The sequence below is a fragment of the Ranitomeya imitator genome, chromosome 2, assembly GCF_032444005.1.
Source record: "Ranitomeya imitator isolate aRanImi1 chromosome 2, aRanImi1.pri, whole genome shotgun sequence".
Classification (NCBI taxonomy): Eukaryota; Metazoa; Chordata; class Amphibia; order Anura; family Dendrobatidae; genus Ranitomeya; species Ranitomeya imitator.
Window position 1 is genome coordinate 187,297,345 of NC_091283.1, and position 24,554 is coordinate 187,321,898.

A 24,554-nucleotide genomic window follows, 5' to 3' on the forward strand; every position below is an offset into this window, starting at 1 on the left:
TACTGTATGATGGCATTATTTATGAGTACTGTATGATGGCATTATTTATGAGTACTGTATGATGGCATTATTTATGAGCACTGTATGATGGCATTACTTATGAGCATAATATGATGGAATTATTTTGTGTACTGTATGAAAGCCTTCATTTTGTGCACACTATGGTAGCATAATTTCATGGTGACATCATTTAGTCACTTTATAAGTAGAACACCAACTGTCAAGTGCATGTACATATCAGCTGCACATACTTTGCATTTCTGGGTAGATCATCTGTTTCACATTTTAAGCTTTCAAATTAAATGGCATTAAAACTACAGTAAATGGAAAGAACTTGAGATAAAGAAATACAGCTGCAATACGATTACCAGACACTTTTTATTGGTAGCGAGATCTTTTACTTCCCATCCTGCATACAGCTAATGATGGACATGAACAGGTTTAGACTTTACACGAAGCCTTATAGTCCTCACAGCACTTATTACTGCTGCTGCACGAAGCGTTACAGTTACATGGGAAGCTACTTGCGTTGGCACCACAGCGCCCCACACAGGATGTGAAATCCACCCCCACACAGTCGCAGACACCATTGAGGGACAGGCCTCCACTTATACCAATGCTGCTGCTGATCTGGAACGTCTGAGCGTTGTGCAAAGCTGAAAAAGGAAGGGAACATGCCCCATTCAGTACACCGCGTGCAGGGTACATACTTAAAGACCTGGGCGTTATATTGTATAATTCTGTGACGTGTCTGAGACACACTGTACTGTGCAAAAGTGTTAGGCAGATGTGCAAAAATCCTGCAGCGTAAGAATGTTTCCAGAAAATAGCGTTAATAGTTTATTTTCATAAATTAATAAAATGCAATGTGAATGAAGAAAAGAGAAATCTAAACTACGTGAATATTTGGCGACCGCCCTTTGGCTTCACCATTTCTTCCAGGTACTTGTACATAGATTTTGAAGGAACTCGGCAGTAGATTGTTCCAAACATCTTGGAGAACTGACCGCAGATCTTCTGTGGATGTCACTTGTGCAAAACCTTCTGTCTCTTCATGTGATCCCAGACAGACTGGATGATGTGAGATCAGGGATCTGTGGGGGCCGGATCATCACCTCCAGGACTCCTTGTTCTTGTTTACCCTGAAGATAGTTCTTGGCTGGATGTTTGAGATCACTGTCGGGCTGCAGAATAAATTTGGAGCCAATCAGATGCCTCCCCGATGGTGATACATGAGGGATACATTTGTGCCTGTATTTCTCAGAACAGAGCACACCATTAATACTGAGCAAATCCTCAGCTCCATTTCCTGAAATGTAGCCCCAAACTTGCAGGACTCTCTGCCATCTTCACTGTTCCTGCACATACTTATTATTGTGCTTCAGTGAACAAACCGCCATCTGTTATAGCCACGTGTTTCGCATTTGACCCATTGGTCCAGAGCATCTGCGGCCATTTTCCTGCACTCAAGTTCCTTTATTTTCACACACAGTTGAGCCGCTTGGTCTTGTTTTCATGTAGAAAGATTGTACTTTTAGCCACAATTCTGCCATGAAGACCACCTCTGGCTATACTTCTCCCAACATTAGATAGGTTTAGCTGGGCAACACTGGTTGCTGCTAGTTCTGAACTGATGGCACTGCTAGACATCTTCTAATTCTGAAGGGAACTTAACATGTCTTTCATCTGCTGCACTAAGTTTCCTTGGACGACTACTGCGTCTGCAGTCTTCAGCTTCACCCAATTTTTTTAGCTCTTTCAAAAGAGCTTGATCAGCACATTTTAAAACCCTAGTCTGCTGCAACATTTTTTGCCTGGGAGAGTCCTTGCTGATGCAGTATAATTACCTTGTGTGTTGTTGCTGTGCTCATTCTTGCCATGATGTCTGACCTGTGACATGAAACTGTCTTCTACATGACCGCGTATGGCCAATAAAGGATCCTTTCCGTAAAGCATCCCCCACCCCCAACTACCTTGCCCCTCTTAACCCCTCCATCTATTACCCAGGAAAACACACCACCACGTTAATTTCTTTTTGGATAATTTGGCCACAGCGGCCATTTTATTAACAAACAAATACATAAATAACAACATGTAAACAGTAAATATATAAAACCTCGAGGGGGGGGCTCTTGGAGCTAAAAAATCTGGCTCATAATAGGCAGAGAGCCTACCCAAAATTTTTACAAAAAACACGTATTTACCCTCAGCCGTAACCACCAGCTCGAGGGCACCATGTAACCCATTTCGGGCAAACCAACCACAAAGCTCCCGAGGTAAACACCCCGTCCAGAGCCCGTACCAAAAGCCAGATCAACCCTATCAGCATCATCACCAACTCCAAGAACCCCACCCCCCGCCAACGCCACTGTGACAATAATACAGAATGCTTGCCTTCAATAAATCAACAGAAAAGAAATATAATTCAAAAGACCCCTTTTTTTTTTTTTTTTTTTTATCTTAAGAATTGACGAACTCGCCGATCTTGCCTAAAGCTACGTTGCCTCATAGAACCGCTAAAACAGGGAGGGTGGGAGGGACTCACTTCGCCCGTCTAAGGTAACTGATCTCCCCTTTTCCCGCACTTTCCCAAGCCCCCACCTCCCTTTTTGCATAAATCCCCACCCCCAAATCCTACTCTTCCAATCCCCGGGCCCCTTTACTCAATAACACCTTTATTTTTTAAAAGAAAACCTACTGCACTGCTCCCATGGCAACGCAGTCATGTGGGGGCCTCCTTTTAGCTGCGCCCCATACAGCCCCCCCTCTTGACCGCGTATGGCCAATAAAGGATCCTTTCCGTAAAGCATCCCCCACCCCCAACTACCTTGCCCCTCTTAACCCCTCCATCTATTACCCAGGAAAACACACCACCACGTTAATTTCTTTTTGGATAATTTGGCCACAGCGGCCATTTTATTAACAAACAAATACATAAATAACAACATGTAAACAGTAAATATATAAAACCTCGAGGGGGGGGCTCTTGGAGCTAAAAAATCTGGCTCATAATAGGCAGAGAGCCTACCCAAAATTTTTACAAAAAACACGTATTTACCCTCAGCCGTAACCACCAGCTCGAGGGCACCATGTAACCCATTTCGGGCAAACCAACCACAAAGCTCCCGAGGTAAACACCCCGTCCAGAGCCCGTACCAAAAGCCAGATCAACCCTATCAGCATCATCACCAACTCCAAGAACCCCACCCCCCGCCACACACGAACAGCCCTGACCACCTCAGGCTCGTGAGTGCCCCACCACCGCCAAAGCTCTTTCAACTCCTTCCTGTAGACCGAGCGCCCATAAATCCATCCCGATCTCGTTAAGATGCACTCCATCATCCCTCCAAAAATTACCGACCCCGGCCTCCAGCTCGAAATGCCTCACGGCAATACCCCCATTCCGGGACACAAAACTCGCCACCATCCTGTTCAATTTTACCCTGGCTCTGTTAATCCCTTTATGGGAACGGGCCTCCCGCCACGTCTTCCGCGGCACAATGTCTGACCACACAGTCAGCATACCGGGAAAAGATACCCACAGCCTCAACAAGTCATAACGGATATCCCGAATGAGTTCCCTCACGGGTTTTGCCCCCAAATCATTACCCCCCAAGTGAACCACTAAAATATCCGGAGGGCGATCCAGACGGGCGGCGCGGGAGAATTCCGGCAAAAAACTACGCCACGACATACCACGAGTCCCCATCCAACGGATGATCACTGCCTCTCGGCCGAAACCCAGTTGCCTACCATTCGCGCGCGCATCGGCCCGGAGGGCGCCCCAATAAACGAAAGAGTGTCCGACAATCCACGCCAAAAGAGGGGTACGACCTGAAAAACACAACCATAATTAACAATCCGCAAAGACGTCCCTCTTCACCCCGCATTGTTGATTTAATGCCGCACATAAGACAGGTAACGATTAGAACTCCATCTGCCTATTTTCTTGATCACCTCCGGCCCAAGGCCCAAACCATCGGCCTCAGATGCGGCCCCAATCCTAAAAGAATGCGAGCCAAAATTTTCCGGGTTAACACCCAGCAAACCCAAGCCCTTCTTCAAAATGGCTACAAACTGGAAACGTGACAAGAAATCCCCCTCTTGGTGTTGCAACAGAGGGCCTGACCTGACTGATGACAAATTCCAATATGCCTCTAAGCAGCGTTGCGGACACATCCCGCTACCCGCCACCCTTCCTAGCACTACTTTCTTTCCCTTACCTAGCTGATCCGTCTTTGAACGCCTTATCCAAAAGGCAACTCCCCCTTCCCAAAAAACCACATCTTCCGCCAAAAGACCACCTGACCTGTCCTTGCTCGGGGAAACCAATTCACCCAGACGCAAAGCACCAAAAAACGCTAGAGAAAAGGCCAATTGAAACAGTACCACCTCAAACTGAGATGAACAAATGACGCCCAAGGCCTCCCCTAACCGCTGCAACAACCCAAAAGAAATGGGCCTGCGCTTATCAAAAGTCGAATTACCCTTACGAAAACCTTTCAACGCCTGCCGTATAACAAAGTCCTTTGTGACGTCCCTCAATCCTTGCAACTGAAAACCAAAAGCCAAACCTGCTATAAACTTGTTTAACCTAGACACGGACCAACCCCACTCCACGACCTTACCTACCAGTGCCAATAACGCCATTGCCCTGTCGCTATCTGACTCAGCCGAGCCGCATTGAAACAACCAACTTTCCCACATGGCCCATGACGCCGCATAATCTGACCATGTCCTGTTTGACACCGAGGCTTGGATCAATCGGCCTCCCCTTCCGTAACCACCTGCCACAGATGCAAAGGACATGCTGCTCCTGCCGCCTCCGAATCTGGAGCCAAATCCCGGAATCGGTCCCACTGCAAACGAGACAAAGCATCAGCTATATTGTTCTGAACTCCTGGCACGTGCACCGCCGTAATCCATGCATTCAACTCCAAGCATCTCAGTACCAACTCCCTGACCAACCTAATTACTGGAGGGGAAGAAGAAGATAAGCTGTTAATCACGGCCACCACGCTCGAGTTATCGCAATGGAAACGTACTCGCCGATCACGAAAGCTGTCACCCCAAACAAACACTGACACCACAATCGGGAACAACTCCAACAATGCCAAATTCTTGGTGAGCCCCTTCTTTCGCCAATCCTCTGGCCACACCCCGACGCTCCATTTTCCTCCACAGTAGGCCCCATAACCAACTCCACCTGCTGCGTCTGTGTAGATCTCGCAATCAAAAGCATTCAGATCCTCCTGCTGAATAAGCGACCTGCCATTATAGCCTTCCAAAAAACGTTGCCAAACAAGAAGGTCCTCCTTATGCTCTCTACCCAAACGAATAAAATGATGAGCCGACCGAACTCCAGCCGTCGCCCTGGACAATCTGCGGCAAAATATCCTGCCCATTGGCATAATACGACAAGCAAAATTCAGGCGGCCCAGCAGCGACTGCAACTCCTTCAATGAAGTCTTCCGCAATTTTCCAATCCGACTCACCTCTCGCTTAAGCAACTCCAACTTATCATCAGGCAACCTACACTCCATTTTCTCAGAATCAATGAGAATCCCTAAGAAACTCAAGACCGTGCAGGGGCCCTCCGTTTTTCCCTGTGCCAAAGGAACACCAAACTGTCCGGCCACCCATTCCATGGTCCCAAGTAAATGACAGCACACTGCTGAATCCGGTGGACCAACAAACAAAAAATCATCCAAATAGTGAATGACAGAAGGAACGGCCGATACATCTCTCACTACCCACTCTAAAAAGGTACTGAAAGTCTCAAACAATGCACAGGAAATAGAACATCCCATAGGCAAACACCTATCCAAATAAAAACCACCCTCCCACCAACAACCTAACAAAGGAATGCTCTGCGGGTGCACCGGCAAGAGCCTAAATGCCGACTCGATGTCCGTTTTTGCCAGCAATGCTCCAGGCCCGTACATTCGCACCCACCGAACAGCCGCATCAAACGATGTGTAAACAACGGAGCACAACTCCTCCGCAATCCCGTCATTAACCGAGGATCCTTTGGGATATGAAAGATGCTGAATTAGCCGGAACTTGTTCGGCTCCTTCTTGGGCACCACCCCAAGCGGGGAAACAATTACACCCGCCATGGGCAACGAACTAAAAGGCCCCGCCATTCTTCCCAGCTCAACCTCTTTTGCCAATTTAGCCGAAACCACCTCCGCATGCAAGCCAGCTGATCTCAAATTTTTTGTAGAAAAAGGAACAACATGCATCGGGTGAGGGATCTTAAACCCCTCAAGAAAACCATCCCTAATAACCTCCGCCTTTTTAACATCCGGGTATCTACTTAGATAGGGGGCCATCTTTTGAACCCTCACCGGAGTCACCCCCTTGACCGCCACCCACTGATGGCTTACCACGTGATTTCTTGAAACACTTAGCGGCTCCGTGAGAGGCCCCGTTGCAATGGGAGCACACGTGTTTAAATTTACAAGTGGTGCCATACTTGCACTGGCCCTCATTAAACTGCCAGCATGTCCCAGATTTTTCCTTTGAACCCTGAGACCCGTGTCCTCCACTTTGTCCTGACTGCTGACTGCTACCCCCCCCTCCCCCCTGAAAGGACTGCCCATAACGCACCGGAGCCATCACCTTCAGCCACAACCCGATGTCTTTTTGGTCCCACCTTATCTCCGGCCTCACTGCTTTTCGCTGCCTGAACTGTTCATCGTATCTCAGCCAAGCCTGGCCCCCGTAGGTACGATGCGCTTCACCAATAGCATCCAAATAACAAAACAGGCCCGAGCAATTCTCGGGGAATTTCTCCCCTATAACACTCGCTAGAATGGCAAAGGCCTGCTGCCAGTTAACGAACGTCTGAGGAATAAGGCGCCAACGCCTCTTTTCTTCCTCTTCCTTTTTGCTGTCGTCTTTCTTTCCTTTATCCAAGTTAAATTTTTCTAAAGGAAGGAGAGAGAAAATCTCTACGTATTCATCTTTCCAAATCTTTTCCTTGACTTCTTTCTTCAAATGGGCCCCCAGCGGACCCTCAAAACACACATATACCTCGCCTTTTGCCCTGTCGTCTAACTTAACGGTATCACCTTTTCCCGTTTCCGTTTGTACCGACACCGACACCCCCGCCACAGAAACAGGTGTCCCGCTACCCGAGCTCGCAATCTCGTTCGAACCCCCTGCTACGCCCCCGGCAACCGACACCCAGGCACCAGCGGGCGACGATCCCACACTGTTAGCAACTGAGCTACCCCCGCCCCCATCCAATCTACGCAAAATCTGCGACATACCCGCTAAAAGTTCTCTGACCCCCGGGACCTCATTACAGCCCCCACCCCGCTCCACCACACCCGAAACACCCGGCACTGGGGAAAGACTGGACATGTACTCACGTGGCTGCGCAGGTGCTGTGTCCCCACCAGCCGTGCTTCCTGAATCCTGCTGGTCCATTTCGTCGCGATGTTCGTTCCCGGAATCATCGCTGCCGCTCATCTGCCCCAGGCCCGCGCCCCTGGCCTCCACGTCACCAGGGGGGACCGAGACTGGCGAAGGCGACCGGTCCCTCGACCTCCTGCTGGATCTGGATCTGTCCGGCTCCGTGATTCCTCTGCCTCCAGCCGCTGGACTGTCTCCTCTGGACGCCGCTCCTGCGGCCCGACCGCGACCCGCTCCTTGCCGTGATGCCGCCGCTGTCCTGCCCGATAGTCTGCTCTGCCGTCCTGTCGCAGAGCCAGGTGCACTGGGGGGATGGGATCCGGGTGCCCCCGCCGCAATTGCGCCCGCCGCGATACTCCCCGGCTCCTGCCTGGTGGATGCTGCCGCCGCCGCTGGGCTCCTTCCCCGTCCCCCTGCTCGTGTTGCCGCCACCGCGGGAGGTGCTCCCCGGCGGGTAGAAGCTGCTGCTATCGGTGCTGCGGCGCCGCCGCGCCCTCTGCTAGGCCGCACCGGAAGTGCGGCCCTGACATCCTGTGCAGCGCCGGCGTCCTGCCGCGTCTGCACCGCTCGCCCAGCACCGCGCCGCCTCGCGCCGGCAGGGCCGCCAGGTGGATTCCTGCCGGGGGAGGGGGCGGGCAAGGTGGATCGGCCGCGTCCCCCAGCCCCCGCAGGGTCCCTGGAGGGGCTCCGCGGCCTGCGCCTGCCGCGCGGTGTAGTGTCGGGGGACAGCCTGTCTGGCGGCCTAGACCGCCTGGTTCTGCTGCCCCGGCTCCCGCTGTCCTGGCTCCCACTGCCTCCGAGCAGCCCTGTGAGCTGCTCCTCCAGCCATCCGGCCCTCCTGGAACTGGCCTCCCGACGAAGCTGAGCTACCAGGCTGTCCACAGAAGACATGGTGAGAGGGATGTGGCAGCAGGTCCACTCACTTCGCCCGTCTAAGGTAACTGATCTCCCCTTTTCCCGCACTTTCCCAAGCCCCCACCTCCCTTTTTGCATAAATCCCCACCCCCAAATCCTACTCTTCCAATCCCCGGGCCCCTTTACTCAATAACACCTTTATTTTTTAAAAGAAAACCTACTGCACTGCTCCCATGGCAACGCAGTCATGTGGGGGCCTCCTTTTAGCTGCGCCCCATACAGCCCCCCCTCTATCTTACCTTTCTAGCAGGGTTTAGATGTTCTTCATCCAGATTTAAGCCTGTTTCTGTTTCAGTTAATTACTGTGTGTTTAATATACATATGAAAATGATGATCATTATCACCTGTTTGGTTACTCATGCACCTGACTATAATCTTACAAATTTTTGACAACAATCTATCTGCTGAGTTCCTTCAAAAACTGCGTACAAGTACCTAAAAAAATGAATGCTTTTTTGAAGGGAAAGAGCGCTCATGCCAAATATTGATGTGAATTAGATTTCTCTTTTGTTAATTCACCTTGCATTTTATTAACTGATAAAAATAAACAATTAAAGGCATTGTCCTGTATTGGGGTTCAAGTCTGCAGTCACTCTATGTGACTGCAGACTTGTGATTCCTCACAGCACGCACAGCGTGTGTTGTCAGGATTTTTCGATGCCAGCAGCGGGAGTAGGCAATTGCGTGACTGAAGGTGTGTTATTTGCATATATGTAGTCACGTGCTAACTAGACGTGGACTGTCTAGTCAGAATGTGGCAGGAAGTATGGAAATAACATATTAGTTGTCACATGGCCACCCGCTCCCAGAGTTGTAAGGATTCACACGTCAGCAGTTACATAGAGTGACTGTAGACATTGAACCCCAAGCATGGATAACCCCTTTAACATTTCTAATTATTTAATGCATTCTTACTTTTGCAGCATTTTTACCACACCTGCCTAAAACTTTTGCACAGTTGTTGACTGTGTAAAAAAGTGGAGTACTAATATGGAGGAGGCTAAAGGTACCTTCACACATAACGATTTTGTTAACGATATCGTTGCAACGTCACGTTTTTTGTGACGTAGCAACGATCCCGCTAACGATCTCGTTATGTGTGACAGCGACCAACAATCAGGCCCCTGCTGGGAAATCGTTGGTCGCTGGGGAATGATCAGGACCTTTTTTTGGTCGCTGATCACCCGCTGTCATCGCTGGATCGGCGTGTGTGACGCCGATCCAGCGATGTGTTCACTGGTAACCAGGGTAAATATTGGGTTACTAAGCGCAGGGCCGCGCTTAGTAACCCGATGTTTACCCTGGTTACCATTGTAAAAGTTTAAAAAAAAAAACAGTACATACTCACATTCCGATGTCTGTCACGTCCCCCGGCATCAGCTTCCCTGCACTGACTGTCAGCGCCGGCCGTAAAGCAGAGCACAGCGGTGATGTCACCGCTGTGCTCTGCTTTACGGCCGGCGCTGACACAGTCAGTGCGGGAAGCTGACGCCGGGGGACGTGACAGACATCGGAATGTGAGTATGTACTGTTTTTTTTTTTAAACTTTTACAATGGTAACCAGGGTAAACATCGGGTTACTAAGCGCGGCCCTGCGCTTAGTAACCCGATATTTACCCTGGTTACTAACCGCTGTGCTCTGCTTTACGGCCGGCGCTGACACAGTCAGTGCGGGAAGCTGACGCCGGGGGACGTGACAGACATCGGAATGTGAGTATGTAGTGTTTGTTTTTTTTTTTTTACTTTTACAATGGTAACCAGGGTAAATATCGGGTTACTAAGCGCGGCCCTGCACTTAGTAACTCGATATTTACCCTGGTTACCTGGGTGCTGCAGGGGGACTTCGGCATCGTTGAAGACAGTTTCAACGATGCCGAAGTCGTTCCCCTGATCGTTGGTCGCTGGAGAGAGCTGTCTGTGTGACAGCTCCCCAGCGACCACACAACGACTTACCAACGATCACGGCCAGGTCGTATCGCTGGTCGTGATCGTTGGTAAGTCATTTAGTGTAACTGTACCTTAAGACTTGAGCAAATGCAAATTAGCTCTCATCCAGGAGAAAGAAATCTGCTGGAGGTATGTAACCTATAATGACTTAGGACATTTTGCCGGATTAAAATCTTCTCCAAAACCCAAAGACACCCATCAGAAGAGAGCAGGAATCTGTTTGGCTGGTAAGAGGTCTAGGTCTGACAAAGGTCTAGTACCGCTTCTCCTTCTGGAGACCTCCAACTGGCATAGGGAGGCTTTTAGGTCAGGCAATGCTCCCTGTGAAACAGGTATGCAAATTAGCTCCCCGATAAGATGGCAAAGGTTGGCTCTCTAGCCCTATCTATTGGAAGTCATGATCCAGACTAAAGAAGGCTAGAATAACATACGCCCAGCAGATTGTGGAACAAGTTGTAGGGCTTCCACTATATTTTGGCTTTCTTGGTAATCAGGATATAAGGTTTACTTTGCATAGAAGGTCTCATTATTGGATCCAGCTCAAAGTATTGGCAAAACTGCTTCCAGGGGACAGCTAAGGCAAGGGCAAAGATCTTTGGTTTGGTGTGACATAAGGTTTAAGGGGATCTATAGGGCTGCATTATTGATGGCTCATCAAACCCAGGTCAGTGGGAGTCCGATAGCCAGAATCCCCAGCTCTTAGGATATCTCACGGCCCCAAGATGTAGAATAGTAGTCACTGGAAAATCACGGCTCTGTACACCGAGTAGTGGTCATTCTTGTTTACTGCAGTTCCTATTAAAGTGAATAGGACTGAGCTGCAATACCACACTCAACCAATGGACAGTTGTGGCGCTGTTATTTTTACTAATAATGGACAACTTGGAATACGATGCCAGTGTCCTGATCGTCATCTTCACTTCTTTTCTACAATGTGTGGGAATTCTGTATGAAACCCTAAAAGCTTCCATGATTTGCTACTCACTATCATCGCGTAACTCCATCTCCACCGGGTAGTGATCTGAGACGGCTTTAGCCTAAATTGTAAAGGTGAGAAATAGTGCAACCAATTTAGTAGTTATTTGTAAATTATACTTCTAAACTAAGTAAAACCAAACATCATCAGGTGAAAGTCTCACCATCTCATATGTGAGATCGTAAGCGACGTTGTAGTTGAACGCCTTTGCCGTGTCCGGTACGACTGCATTATGGAAGCGGGCTCCGCCAATCACAAGCCTGGAACCAAAAATATGCATCTGGGATTCAGATATGATTTGCGAAACCCAAATGTTCCCCTCATAACTTCTGTACAGTGTCTGTGAATATGGCTTCAAAATTCACAAAACCTTTAGCAGCAGCTTGTAAAAAAAAGGTATCCTACCGTTTAATGCAGGCAGCACCGATGCAGATCTATGTGTCTCCAAAGTGACTACAAGCAAATCCTTGGTAAACTGACCCCGCGGTAATGTTATACCTTCTACCCTCTAATCTACACAGTAGATGGAAGCGCATATCACTTATAAGGGGCTATCTAGTGAAATCAAGTTATCACCCATTCATCGGTCATGTGCTAATTTGCTGATCGGTAGCTGTCCCGGAGCAAACTTCATACACAGGAGAGTTACGGTCCCACCAGTCTCGGTATAATCTTCACCCTGAGCTCCAGTGGCTTGCAACGTCAAACAGAAGTTTTCAACTCTGTCCACAGTTCACACTGCAGCTTCCACATATTACTCTGCAGCTCCAACACACAGACTGCTCAGCTTTCCTAGCTCACCCATGCAGTCTCCATTCAGAGAGAAACCGTGGCTTTTCTCTCTTCCAGCTACAACTCACATTTTGGCTGGTCACTCACCAGCAGCACACTTGACTCTGCTCCATCCAACAGACTGACACACCTAGCGAACACAGGCCCTGATTCTAGTAAAAAGCTAGGCAGGTGCATCTAATCAAATACTGAAGAGCTATGATTTAACCCTGTCCTACCTGGCTTTGCTACAGGGTGTAACTACAATACGTGCAAGGCTGCAATCTGGGCCCTGGAGCCAAAGAGGCCAAAAAGTAACTTTGGCCTATATGAAAAGACAAATACTATTAAAGACTTGCAATAACTGGGGGTCCCGTTGGAGCTTTTGCATTGGAGTCCATAAGCTTCAAGTTAAGTCATTGCGCAGCTCTATTAATTCTCTATGGGGGATCGGTAAAAGGAGAAGCGCAGCACTTGGCAGCCCCATAGGGAGTCAATGAGGCGCATGCTATATGGGATAAAAGTGTCCCATTCCTGAACCAAGAGTTGGACCGTCACTGATCAACAAGTTATCACCAATCTCCTGGACACACCTTCGACCCCTCACCTATCGTATGGACAGTGTGTGTTGGTGCTCACAGTGGTGTCCTCAGAATCTCCAATCAACCACTGGAGGCTGGCGTCATGGCGGAGTCGAATGTTAGGCCAATGGGAAGTTTTCACATAACTGCAGCCTGCGTTGTAATCTCCCAAGATCAGGATATCCTGCAGAAGAAGAACACTCAGAACATCTTTGCTGAAAATGCAAAAATTTTTGTCATGAGGATGACTGCGATACCAAACTTTTACAGTTTTTATATTTGCTACTTATTAAAAAATATATATATTTTTTTTTCACCAGATTCTTTTTTTTTCATGGATAGAGCTTGGTGAGCTTATTTATTATAATTATTATTGTTATTTATTATTTACTGTTTACTAGTATTATTTTGGGTACATGTTACATTTTGGTAACTTTTTATTGTACTTTTTTCAGATAATTACAGTGCCTGAAAAACTGCATTTCTGGCATTTTGATTAATTTTGTTCTTCGTATTGTTTATATTATGTGTTAAGTGATTTCATATTTTGACAGATTGGGCTTTTACAGATGCAACAATACCCGAGAAGCATTTTTTTCATCTAGAATAAGGGCGTGATTTAAACTTGTTTTTTTTTTTTAATTTAAAAAAAAAAACATTTGTAACTATTTTTTTAAAACTTTTTAGTCGCCCTAGCGGACTTGAATCTGTGATTGTTTAATCGTGCGGACTGTATACGGCAATGCTTTATTATTATATAATTAAAGGGTGAATGACAGCCATAAAAAGAAGTGGTCATTAAGGAATTAAAGTTTCAGAAAACTCCTGTCCCGCAATTGCAAACAAACAAACCGACCTTTGCTCACCCTCCCCGGGTCCAGTGCTTAGTCTCTGCCTCTCCTCATAGTGGTTTGTTATTGTCTAAAGTGCTGACATCACACCAACAGCGCTGCAGCCAATTACTGAGCTCGGTGCCACTGCCCGAGTTGACAGCACGAGCCGCTCATAGCTGCTGAAATCGCTGATCGACTGCAGCCAATAACAGACACTGGGAGCATCAGTGGAGACCCAACACTGGACTCAGGGAGGGTGAGTTGCAAATGGAGGACAGTTGTTTTCCAAAACCTGGAAAACCCTTTAAAATTCTAGCTGCCAATAGTCACCACTAGGGGGAACTCACTGCATTGGTTTTTATTATGGAGGCCAATGTATTAGCAGTATGCAGTAAGCTCCTATGCTTCCCCTAGTGGTGGCAGCAAGAATCCAGAATTCTTTTTATGCAGAGGATTTTGAGCTCTGAATTACAAAAAACATAGCTAAAGATATAGTAAGAAATGAAGGAGCACCGCATATTGCACTCTTTAAGATAGTATTTGGTTGGACAGAGAAGAGCTGCTTTGCACAATTCAGCGGTGTCATAGAAGGGATACAGGAAACATTACAAGGAGGCCCAGAGGTTACTCCTGCAGGGCAGTACAGAGACAAGAACAGACTCTCTAAATTATGCCAAATGCAGAAACGTCCCGAAAGATGCACAGCAGCTCGCTCCTTTGTGGCCCTGTTCCCCTGAATAGAAAAAAAAGCAGTAATCTTCTCTTTATCTTCCTCCCCTCTAGCCAGGATGGTTTCCTGAACGTGCAGAGCTATTATGTTCAATGTAACGTGTCTGTCACTGCCAATCATCCCCCCCCGATGCTGAGATGTGGGGAACGTAGGAGCCTCATAAATGAAAGATAATAATAAATCAAGGAACCTCCAGGAGCAGGCGCTGCTTGGCGTCTTCCCACACGTCATACAGACCGTCCACCTCCCGCACGGCGTAATCTGGGCTGGTGTGAATGGAGGCCAGGGCAAAGTCCTTCAGTTCTAAGGGGAAAACAGGACAAGAAAAAGTTCATACATAGACAAGGACATACATGCCAGAGCTTGTGGAGAGAGGAGGAGCACCATGGTGGGCGCCATCAACCATACTCTGAGGTGGTGAGAACCTGCCAAGGACAACTCTTTCCAAATGAACTCCATTGTTAGGAAACACGGGGATAAGGACTTGGCCCAAGGGTCCTGATCTGGAGGTGTCACCTGCATACAGCTGACCTAATTAAGATCTATTCCAACACCCCCAAAAATCATTCTTATTAGGGGTCCATGTTGAGGATGGTCGACTTCTTAACATTCACAATGCTATTCCATTCAGCAGTAGCCTGGTGCATTGGACAGGGTCGAATCTCCAACGAGCGTTATGCCCCTGTCATAAATCGATTATCGGACCCCCATAGTTCTGATATGGCTGACTGATCTTAAGAACACGTTGTTGATATCATTATTCTGGAAAATTCTTTAAGTTCTAAGATATTAGGCAAGAAAGTGAGGTAATAAACTACTGGACACAGAAGATAATGCCCCCATACACCTTAAACGACTGTTGGACGAACAATAAGGCAGCCAACCGGTCCATCTCTATTACTCTCCCTCGCGCTCCTCCATTCTCTAAGATAGAGCCACTGTCAGACATCTCTGGTGGTAGCTTATTTCTTGAAGAACAAAAAAATTGGAAGTCTGAAATTGGACATGCCTGTTATGCACCTGCCTAGGCTTGGCATGGCTCTGTCTCTATGCCCGCTGCTCTCTGCTGTGCTCCACGTCAGGTTTTAAAATTGGCCCAACGTATCTCCATTACAACATCTCCTTAGGCCTTTTAAGGGCCATCTGAATGTTAAATCAGAACTGTGACCTACAGACTTATGTTTTCATCTCTGACTTTGTACAAGTCCTCAGTTCCTGGTGTGTCCTCCTGGTTCTGAGGCTTCCATCCAGACCTCCATTGCCTGTTTGTCTGCTGTTTGCATTACCAGTTTTCCAAGGCCTCTTCATACCAAGTGACCGGTGTCCATGTGTCAACCCTGACCTAAGGCTTGGTGGATCCACCTCACAAGGTGAGCCTAACAATGCCGGATCCTTATGATCTCCAACAATCAAATGTCAGAGACCCCATACCCATTAGACTGTTGACTATATCCACTGATATCATCGCGTTTGGCCAATGTAGGTCAAACGTGTATAATAAAATCAAGAAAGATCGGTGACTGAGACATCACGGGCATATAGTAACATAGTAACATAGTAAGGCCGAAAAAAGACATTTGTCCATCCAGTTCAGCCTATATTCCATCATAATAAATCCCCAGATCTACGTCCTTCTACAGAACCTAATAATTGTATGATACAATATTGTTCTGCTCCAGGAAGGCATGAAGGAGGACAAAAAAAACTATAGAATGCAGAGACTTCAGGGACTAAGGCAATGAAAGCTAGAGACTGTGACTATAACAAAAAAAAAAACAATTAAATCAGCAATTAAGAAACAAAACCAATAGACATCGGGCCTGGGGCACAAACAATGGACATTAGAGGATGCAGAGCCTCCGGCTCGGACTGGCCCACAGGGAAGCCGGTGAATCTCCCGGTGGGCCACTCTGTAGGAGTGGGCACCCTTCATGAGCAGTCCTTGGCACAGTATATTTGATGGACTATACACAGGCAGTGTGACCATATATCCTTAAAACTGAAGCCTCGGTGATCCTCACTGATCAGGAGGATATGGGGTCCACCAAATTTAAGGTGTGGAGAATGTGCTGGCTAGAAAAGTGCAAATAAGGGTCTTTTTTGCCGCATTGTGCAATAAAGCAAGAATGATATAACACATTTTATAAGCCTGGAGAGAGGGGAGCCATATTGTCCATGGTTTTATAGATGTTACATAAACCGTCATTACAGAAGGAAATAATTGCCGATAAGTTGGTAGCAAGTAATAAAAATAGATGCGCAGACATTATATTCAACTTTTAACCTTTGTCACACGCATGAAGCCCCCACTCGCCTCCCACCACATGCGCTTCTTTGCTCCGAGTTCTTCATCACCATCAAATCCCATTATACTGTCACAATCTTGCATTCGTTCTGCGCTGTGATTAAGCAGTGCGACTGTGCATCAATCTAATGCGATACAGATGGGGGGGCCCCGTCTGTTAGATTAAAGCCCCACCTTGTGGACACTTGTATTACTGCAGCGCCGAGACAGAACGTCAAAAAAACGCCACTTAAAATTCCTGCATGCAAAAAGTACTTAGCAACAAGCTAAATATTTATGTATATAAAAATGGACGAGCTATGAGATGCATGTATACTGCAAACATGTGTCAGGATGATGGATTTCTGAGGAAATGTACTATATGCTCATATACAGTATACACATCTGTGAGGAGATTACCCCTTTAAGTGGCAGGAAAGCCTTAAAGGGGATATTCCCACTTTCATAGCCCAGTATTGTTGGATAGGGCTTGTAATTAAGAGCAATTTTGCAATTTAGTGCTAGTTAAAATTTTGTGCCGTTCTTGAGATATCAATAATTTTCTCTTGCTTACAGCTGGTTGCCTTGGACACCGACCACCGCTGCTAGACGGCAAAATATGCAAAGTGTTTACAAGCTGTTTTTATATTGAGGTTGCAAGCACTGCTTGGCAGTTGGCTAGGATCGCTAGAGCGCGCTTTTCCCTCCTAATCAGAGCACAATGCTTATAAGCAAGACGTCAGCGGTGGTCGGTCTCCTAGGAAACGAGCTGTAAACAAAAGGATTGTGTTAATATCTCAAGAACGGCTGCAAATTTTAAAAAGCAGTAAATTGCAAAAGTGATTATTTTTACAAGCTCTATCCAGGGATATAGCAATTTAGGAAGACGGGAATAACCCATCAATATTAGATTCACGGGAGGCAGACTCCTGGCACTCTCACAGTTGAGGTATGGAGAATTGCGGCAGGTCCGGACATTGCGGTCCATATTCAGACCTTCATTAATTGATCATTTTGCAGAGGTTGTGCCTGGGACTGGTTTTACATGGGACTGACTGACAATAAGTAAAATCAGGCATAGCCCCTATAAAATACACAGATCTGTGCCTGGTGAAAAATGAAGGGCACACATAGGGCTGGTGTCAGTACGTGGAGAACCCAGGTACCTGCTGCGGTCCGTGGAGCCTGGGGCCCCCATTCTGCCCAGGTTTCAGCTTACAACATCTGCTATACATCTGATACGGAGGATGTATACAGTATCTCTCCATTACTGGGCCCGTATACCTGTCGTAGGTGACGAAAAGCGGGCGACAAAGGGTTCACGGATGAAAACGTCCGTGCCGCAGTTTTCGCAGCCATCTTCATAATGATACCACTCCGTCGGCTTCAGGATGTCCTCTCTGTGGAGTTAAGAAAAAAAAGGCGAGGGTGAACCATTAATAGCTCATTAACCCCGCTCCATCTGGCCGGCGGTTTTTAATGGGACCACACAATCTGCTCTTCACTTTGGGGCATCTTTCATATCTATCATGGTCCAAGCTGCTGCCAAGACAGGTGTGCAGACGCCTCCAACCCTGGAGAATTCGGCTGTCACGTGTAGCTGCACTCCAAGCAAAACCCAGGCTGACTAATTAAGGAGCTAATTTTCTCAATTTGGGTCACGCATCTTATGAGCAGGGTGTCCGAGGACCGGTTCTGTACAAGGAGACCCTCCTCATCTGGGTGGCAGCATACAGAATAGGCTGCAGTCACAATATATAAAACGTCCGTAGTCTCTTACCTGTATACATACGCATATTTCTCCCGGTAGGAACTGCGACCCAAGTGGTCCGAAATCAGCACATTGTAGTGTAGACCCGTGGCCCTGGTGTGAAAGAGGCAAAAATATATATACTTGGAAGAAGCTTTCCAAATAAAACTGGTACCTTGTCTTAGACCTAGTTTCGGTTCCACAGGGGCGGGGCATAACAGAAATGTTGATCTGTGGTTCCGCGGGGGCGGGGCATAACAGAAATGCTTTTCTGTGGTTCCGCGGGGGCGGGGCATAACAGAAATGTTACTCTGTGTGTCATGCTCTTCACCCTCAGGTATGTGTGAGCTTGGACTGTTTTAATTAATTTTGTCTAAAGGTTATGTCACAAGTAATTTTTAGATGTGCTTTTTTAGGCTGAAAAATCGGCATAAAAAACACTTTAAAAAAAGTCAGTTTTTCATTGTGGTTTTTTTTATATATATATTTTTTTTTTAAACTATAGCATAGGGTGTGACAATAAGGTGTTTTTCAACGCATTTCCACAGCAAAAAAATTGTGAAAAAGATGCATAAAAACCACAATAAAAATGCGCTTTTTGTCACAATCTAGAATAGGCACGATACTTTTTACTCCAAAAATGTGCAAGAAAAAACGGAATAGGAAGCAGATTTGCGGCATTTTATTATTTATTTATTTTGTTGCAAAACTATGTGTAAAAAAAATAAAAAACTCCATATAAAAATACCCTTATAATTTGCAGCATGCTCAATGTTTTGAGGATTTTATGAAGATGATTTTCAAGTTTTTCCCATTTATTTCCATGGGGAAGTCCGAAGCTGTAATAAGTGCGTTGTTCTATCCAGGGATCCGCGGCAAAATCTGCAAATGCGGATTTCAAAACCATTTAGTTTTTTCTTAAAGGGATTTTCTGACTGTAATTTTTTTCTTTTTTTTTTTACGAATGCAAGTCTTATTAGGTATACTCTATACTATTAGGCCAAAATGAAGATGTCTTGTCCTTTGGTCACCCGTCCTTGGCTGAGGTGATCAGGTGACTGTGACAGGATGTCATCGGAATGGGCCGCGGATGATCTCCCGTTCCAGTCTCCTGACTAAGAATCTGCGGCACCTGAGGACAGATCGGACATACATTATACGGCATTACTCACGAGTTCAGCTCCTGGACGAGGCTTATAATCGCTGTGTCGTCTTTGCTCATGACCTCCTGAACAGCAATCAGTTCATATCTCCTGAGGATCTGCCATAATGATGAAAGCACAATGGCCAATCAGATGGAGGAACAGGCCGGGTCCCATCCAAAACCTTCTTCTACCCCATAATATACATATGTCATTACAAGGCATATGGAAAGGGGTTTTCTTCTCTTATTTATTTTGTTCTTCAGTAGTCAGTATTTATATGTTCCTGTGCACCCACATGGACCACCCATATCTCTTGCCAGTTCACCATCTGCACCCACTATGGCACATATGCCCATTCTCTGCCTATACCATCTCTCTCCAGGTGATGTATTCATTCTTATCTAAATATTTTATGTTATATTTGGTCTTAATTATTTATACAACCATTTTGTGTTAAAATAGCTACTCAGTACCCCTGAGGAAGCACTGTAGGTGGCGAAACACATGCTTCCCCCAGATTATAGAGTAATGGCCATCATATACTACCAGGGCTATGGCATTCTCACTGTCTTGTGTATCTTTGTATTTTTGCTACTGCATTCTAGATTTATATAAGTTCATTGGTCATTCTAGATATTGAACTGAGTTGATTCTCCCCCTGAGCAAGCCACCATAAGTGGCGAAACGCAAAGGTATTCTCCTGCTTCTCCACATCTATTCCCATATTACAGGGTTCTTGCTATCGTTTTAATCTACGACGTCTCCTCTTCTCTCTTGTACAACTTTGCAATTTTCCTACCGTGTTTTAGATTTGTATGTACCCAGTGGTCCTTCTAAAAATTGGCTTGAGTTGATTTTTCCTGAAGAAGCCACCATGAGCAGCGATATGCTATGGGATACTCCTACGTCTTCCACTCTATCCCCATATTACAGAGTTATCACTATCATACACTAGCTATGATATCCTCACTGCTTTGGCTTTCTTAGTATTTTTGCTATTGTTTTCTAGATTCAAATAGGTTCAGTGGTCATTCTGGATACTGTTCTTACTTGATTATCCCCTGAGGAAGCCACCATGAGTGGTGAAACGCATGGGAATACTCCTGCTTCTCGCCATATTTCAGGATTTCTGCTCTCATCTACTACAAAAACTGTTATGTGCTGTTACATCTGTGTTCTATAAAGCTCCATTGGTTATTTTGGGTATTGACCAGTCTTGATGCAGCAAGATCAACTTATTTGCTAATTTTGGCTCTTTATCTGCATAGTTTATGTTTGATATTCCTCACTTCTGCTTTGTGCTGCTTGTTTAGCTTTGTCTTTATGTAGCCACCCCCTTCTCTTCAAGACCATGCCCCTTCTACTCTTATTCTCTGCCACTCCACACCTCAATACCCACTACTCTGAGATGCCAAGGTATAAAAAAAAATTCTTCTGGAAAAACATAAATCTTCAACATTTTCAGCTGAACCTAGCAAGTCTCCCTTTTATCCGGGAATCTCCTGGATGTTACAGAAGACTTGGCAAGCATGGACAACCCAATAGAACCCCTGTGGCTATGGTACCGAAATCATCTATTTTCATAGAATGGGTTTATAAGATTAGAAAACAGATTTTTTTTTCAGTAATAGCGCCACTTATATGCTTTGGCAGTCTCTGGTATTGCGGCTAATCAAATGAATGGGATAAAACTGTAGTGCCGATCATGGCCAAAGCACAATAGGGGGGCTGTTTTTGTAAGGCATAAAAACAGACTTATTTTTGTAAGCTAATACATAGCATACCAACAGAGCAAGCAGCTTCTATAGGGTCAAGGAAGTAAGTGGGACCACTCCTTATTGATTCCACACCTTTTGCTACTTATATGTTGCCAACAATCCATAGAAAGTTATCAAACTTGTGTATGTGATCGCTACAGATATTCTTACCTGGATAAGAAGGTTTAGGACGTCGGGGTCTTCAACCTTGGAAATCCCAAACCTTTCGATGTTAAAGGAGGCAATTTTAAGTGTAAAGCTGGCCTGTAGGAAGCAGGCCGCCAGCGCCACCAGGAAAGGCCACTTCATTCTTCCTTCAGATGAGGAAAGCAAAATCGTCAAAGGAGACTATTGTCAAAGGGAAACGTAGGCATTAACTAGCAGGTAAGAATGCAGGGGCAGGTGCCAGAGGTACTATAGGGTTACAGAGGAGTAGATCTCTGCAGCATAGACCAAACTCTTGGAAGATGGAATCCATGGGATCTGGATTTACCCTAAAAATATTCCATTTCTATTTTATTAAGTGACCCATAGTGGACACCGCAACAAAGAGCATCTCTGAGTCGGGAGGACCTACGTGCACTGCCATCCATAATACAAAGCACATATCTAGTGTAATTCTTCATTTTGCCTGTGGAGGCGCTGCAGAGAAATGGAACTCTGGATTACAGATTATCACAAGAGGTCAACGCTGAGATCGATTTATCATGTACTATTCTAGCAAAAAGGGATCTGAATTGGGCAGCCCCCAATGTTATACTAATGCAACTTTTACACATTGGGGCAGATTTACTATTGTGATTGTGCCATCACTTTGGTAGTAGATGCCGACGGTGAATGGGGGTGTTGTTTAGTTTCTAGTTGGATAAGGGGGGGTGAGTGGCCAACGATACCAATTTTGGGCACAGCATGTCAATATAGTGAATGTATTTATTAGCACTATATGGCACATGGGTCCAAAAACAACCAAAAAAATGGAAAAACACTTCACCTGCTCCACGGAGATCATGTCCGGGCAGTGAAATCCACAGGAACAGCAGCGACTACCCATGACGTATTTTTATCGGTGCCTTATATAGACTATCGATTGTGAGAAAAATAAGGCAACGTCCCAGCTGACGCGTTTTCCTATTTGATATCTGTAAACAGGTATATTAATCAATAGGATGGAGGTCAGAAATGTTTTCAGACATTAGACCTGCAGTCTGGAGCTGGACCTATGCCAAGATCCTAGATTTTCCCCTCTCTCTTTAACTTAGGGGGTAATTTCTTATTGTAGGCCCCTGGATGTTCCCATCTGCCCCCTATGCACCCACCAGGTACAGACAGACCGATCATTCATTGGATGACACTGTTTATGGGGGCCCTCTGGCTGTCATATTGTGATGTGACATATACAGTAGTGTGAAAAAGTGTTTGCCCCCTTTCTGATTTCCTATTCTTTTGCATGTTTGGCACACTGAAATGTTTCAGATCACAAAACAAACTTAAATATTAGACAAAGATAACACAAGTAAACACAAAATGCCCCTTTTAATTGAAGGCCTTTATTATTAAGGGAAAAAGAAATCCAAACCTACAGTGCCCTGTATGATAAAGTGATTGCCCCCCCCCCCTGAAAAATAAATAAATTAACTGTGGTTTATCACATCTTTAGGAAGCTGAGTTCACATTCCATAGCCACACTCAGGCCTGATTACTGCCACACCTGTTCTCAATCAAGAAATCACTTAAATAGGATCTGTCTGACAAAGTGTTGTAGACCAAAAGACTCTCAGCAGCTAGACATCATGCTGTGATTCAAAGAAATGCTGGAACAAATGAGAAACAAAATAATTGAGATCTATCAGTCTAGGAAAGGTTGTTAAGCCATTTCTAAAGCTTTGGGACTCTAGCGAACCACAGTGAGAGCCATTATCCAGAAATAGCGAAAACATGGAACAGTGGTGAACCTTCCCAGAAGTGGCTGACCAAAATTATCCCAAGAGCGCAGTGACGACTCATCCAATAGGTCACAAAAGACCTCACAACATCCTCCAAAGAACTGCAGGCCTCACTTGCCTTAGTTAAGGACTGTGTTAATGACTCCTCCATAAGAAAGAGACTGGGCAAACATGGCCTGCATATCAGAGTTCCAAGATGAAAACCACTGCTGAGTAATAAGAACATAAAGACTTGTCTCAGTGCTGCCAGAAAAAAACATCTTGATAAGCCTCAAGACTTTTGGGAGAATACTCTGTGGACTGAAGAGTCATAAGTTGAACTTTTTGGAAGGTGTATGTCCCATTACATCTGGCGTAGAAGTAACACAGCATTTCAGAAAAGGAACATCATACCAACAGTAAAATATGGTGGTGGTAGTGTGTTGGTTTGGGGCTGTTTTGCTGCTTCAGGACTTGGAGACTTTATGTGGTAAATGGAACCATGAATTCTGTTGTCTACTAAAATATCCTGAAGGAGAATGTCCGGACATCGTGACCTCAAACTGAAGCACACTTGGGTTATGTAGCAGGACAATGATCCAAAACACCAACAAGTCCACCTCTAAATGAATTAAGAAAAACAAAATAAAGACATTGGAGTGGCCTAGTCAAAGTCCTGACCTTAATCCGATTGAGATGCTGTGGCATGACCTTAAAAAGGCGTTACATGCTCAGAAACCCTCCAGTGTGGCTGAATTACAACAGTTCTGCAAAGACGAGTGGCCAAAATTCCTCCAGAACATTGTAAAAGACTCATTGCCAGTCATTGCAAGTGTTTGATTTCAGTTGTTGCTGCTAAAGGTGACCCAACCAGTTATTAGATTTTGGAGGCAATCACTTTTTCAAGCAGGGTCCTGTAGGTTTGGATTTATTTTTTCCCTTAATAATAAAGACCTTAATTGATAAACTGCATTTTGTGGTTACTTGTGTTATCTTTGTCTGATACTTAAATTTGTTTGGTGATCTGATACATTTAAGTCTGACAAACATGCAAAAGAATAGGAAATCAGGAAGGGGGAAACACTGTTTCACATTCTCTCCTCCATCCCCCAGCACCACCTCCCTTTCCACTCATCTCAGTCGACGACTTTGCCTCATTTTTCAAGCAGAAGATGGATAACATCAGAGACAGTTTTTGTCAACAACCCCCAGAGCCCTTCCTCCCAACTGCCCAGACCTTCATCTCCAAAACCAACTTCTCCACTATTACAGAAGATCGACTCTCCACTCTACTCTCAAGATCGCATCTCACCACCTGTGCACTTGACCCGCTCCCATCCCACTTCATCCCAAACCTGGCCACAGTCTTCATCCCAGCCCTAACCCATCTCTTCAACCTATCACTAACAACTGGTGTCTTCCCCTCAAGCTTTAAACATGCCTCAATCACACCTATCCTCAAAAAGCCCTTACTCGACCCATCCTCCGTATCTAGCTATCGCCCAATATCCCTTCTCCCCT

The 24,554-nt window shown here is 45.8% G+C and overlaps 1 protein-coding gene across 3 annotated transcripts in view; it reads right to left on the reverse strand.

Moving 5' to 3' along the window:
• Positions 1 to 359: 359 nt before the first annotated feature.
• The window catches only part of LOC138662542 (deoxyribonuclease-1-like), a 76,839-nt gene continuing 52,644 nt past the window's right edge, over positions 360 to 24,554 (reverse strand). The window contains exons 1-10 of one of the 3 annotated variants that reach the window (XM_069748314.1): positions 22,103 to 22,234; positions 21,283 to 21,425; positions 19,382 to 19,470; positions 18,240 to 18,323; positions 17,744 to 17,859; positions 14,366 to 14,478; positions 12,639 to 12,796; positions 11,424 to 11,520; positions 11,270 to 11,321; positions 360 to 656 (exon numbers count right to left, since the gene is read on the reverse strand). In XM_069748314.1, coding sequence (XP_069604415.1) covers positions 442 to 656; positions 11,270 to 11,321; positions 11,424 to 11,520; positions 12,639 to 12,796; positions 14,366 to 14,478; positions 17,744 to 17,859; positions 18,240 to 18,323; positions 19,382 to 19,470; positions 21,283 to 21,420 — 1,062 coding nt within the window. In that variant the 5' untranslated portion in view covers positions 21,421 to 21,425; positions 22,103 to 22,234 and the 3' untranslated portion in view covers positions 360 to 441. Of the gene's footprint in view, positions 657 to 11,269; positions 11,322 to 11,423; positions 11,521 to 12,638; positions 12,797 to 14,365; positions 14,479 to 17,743; positions 17,860 to 18,239; positions 18,324 to 19,381; positions 19,471 to 21,282; positions 21,426 to 22,102; positions 22,235 to 24,554 lie in introns of those variants that run through there. The other 2 variants (XM_069748311.1, XM_069748312.1) reach the window with 2 other exon arrangements.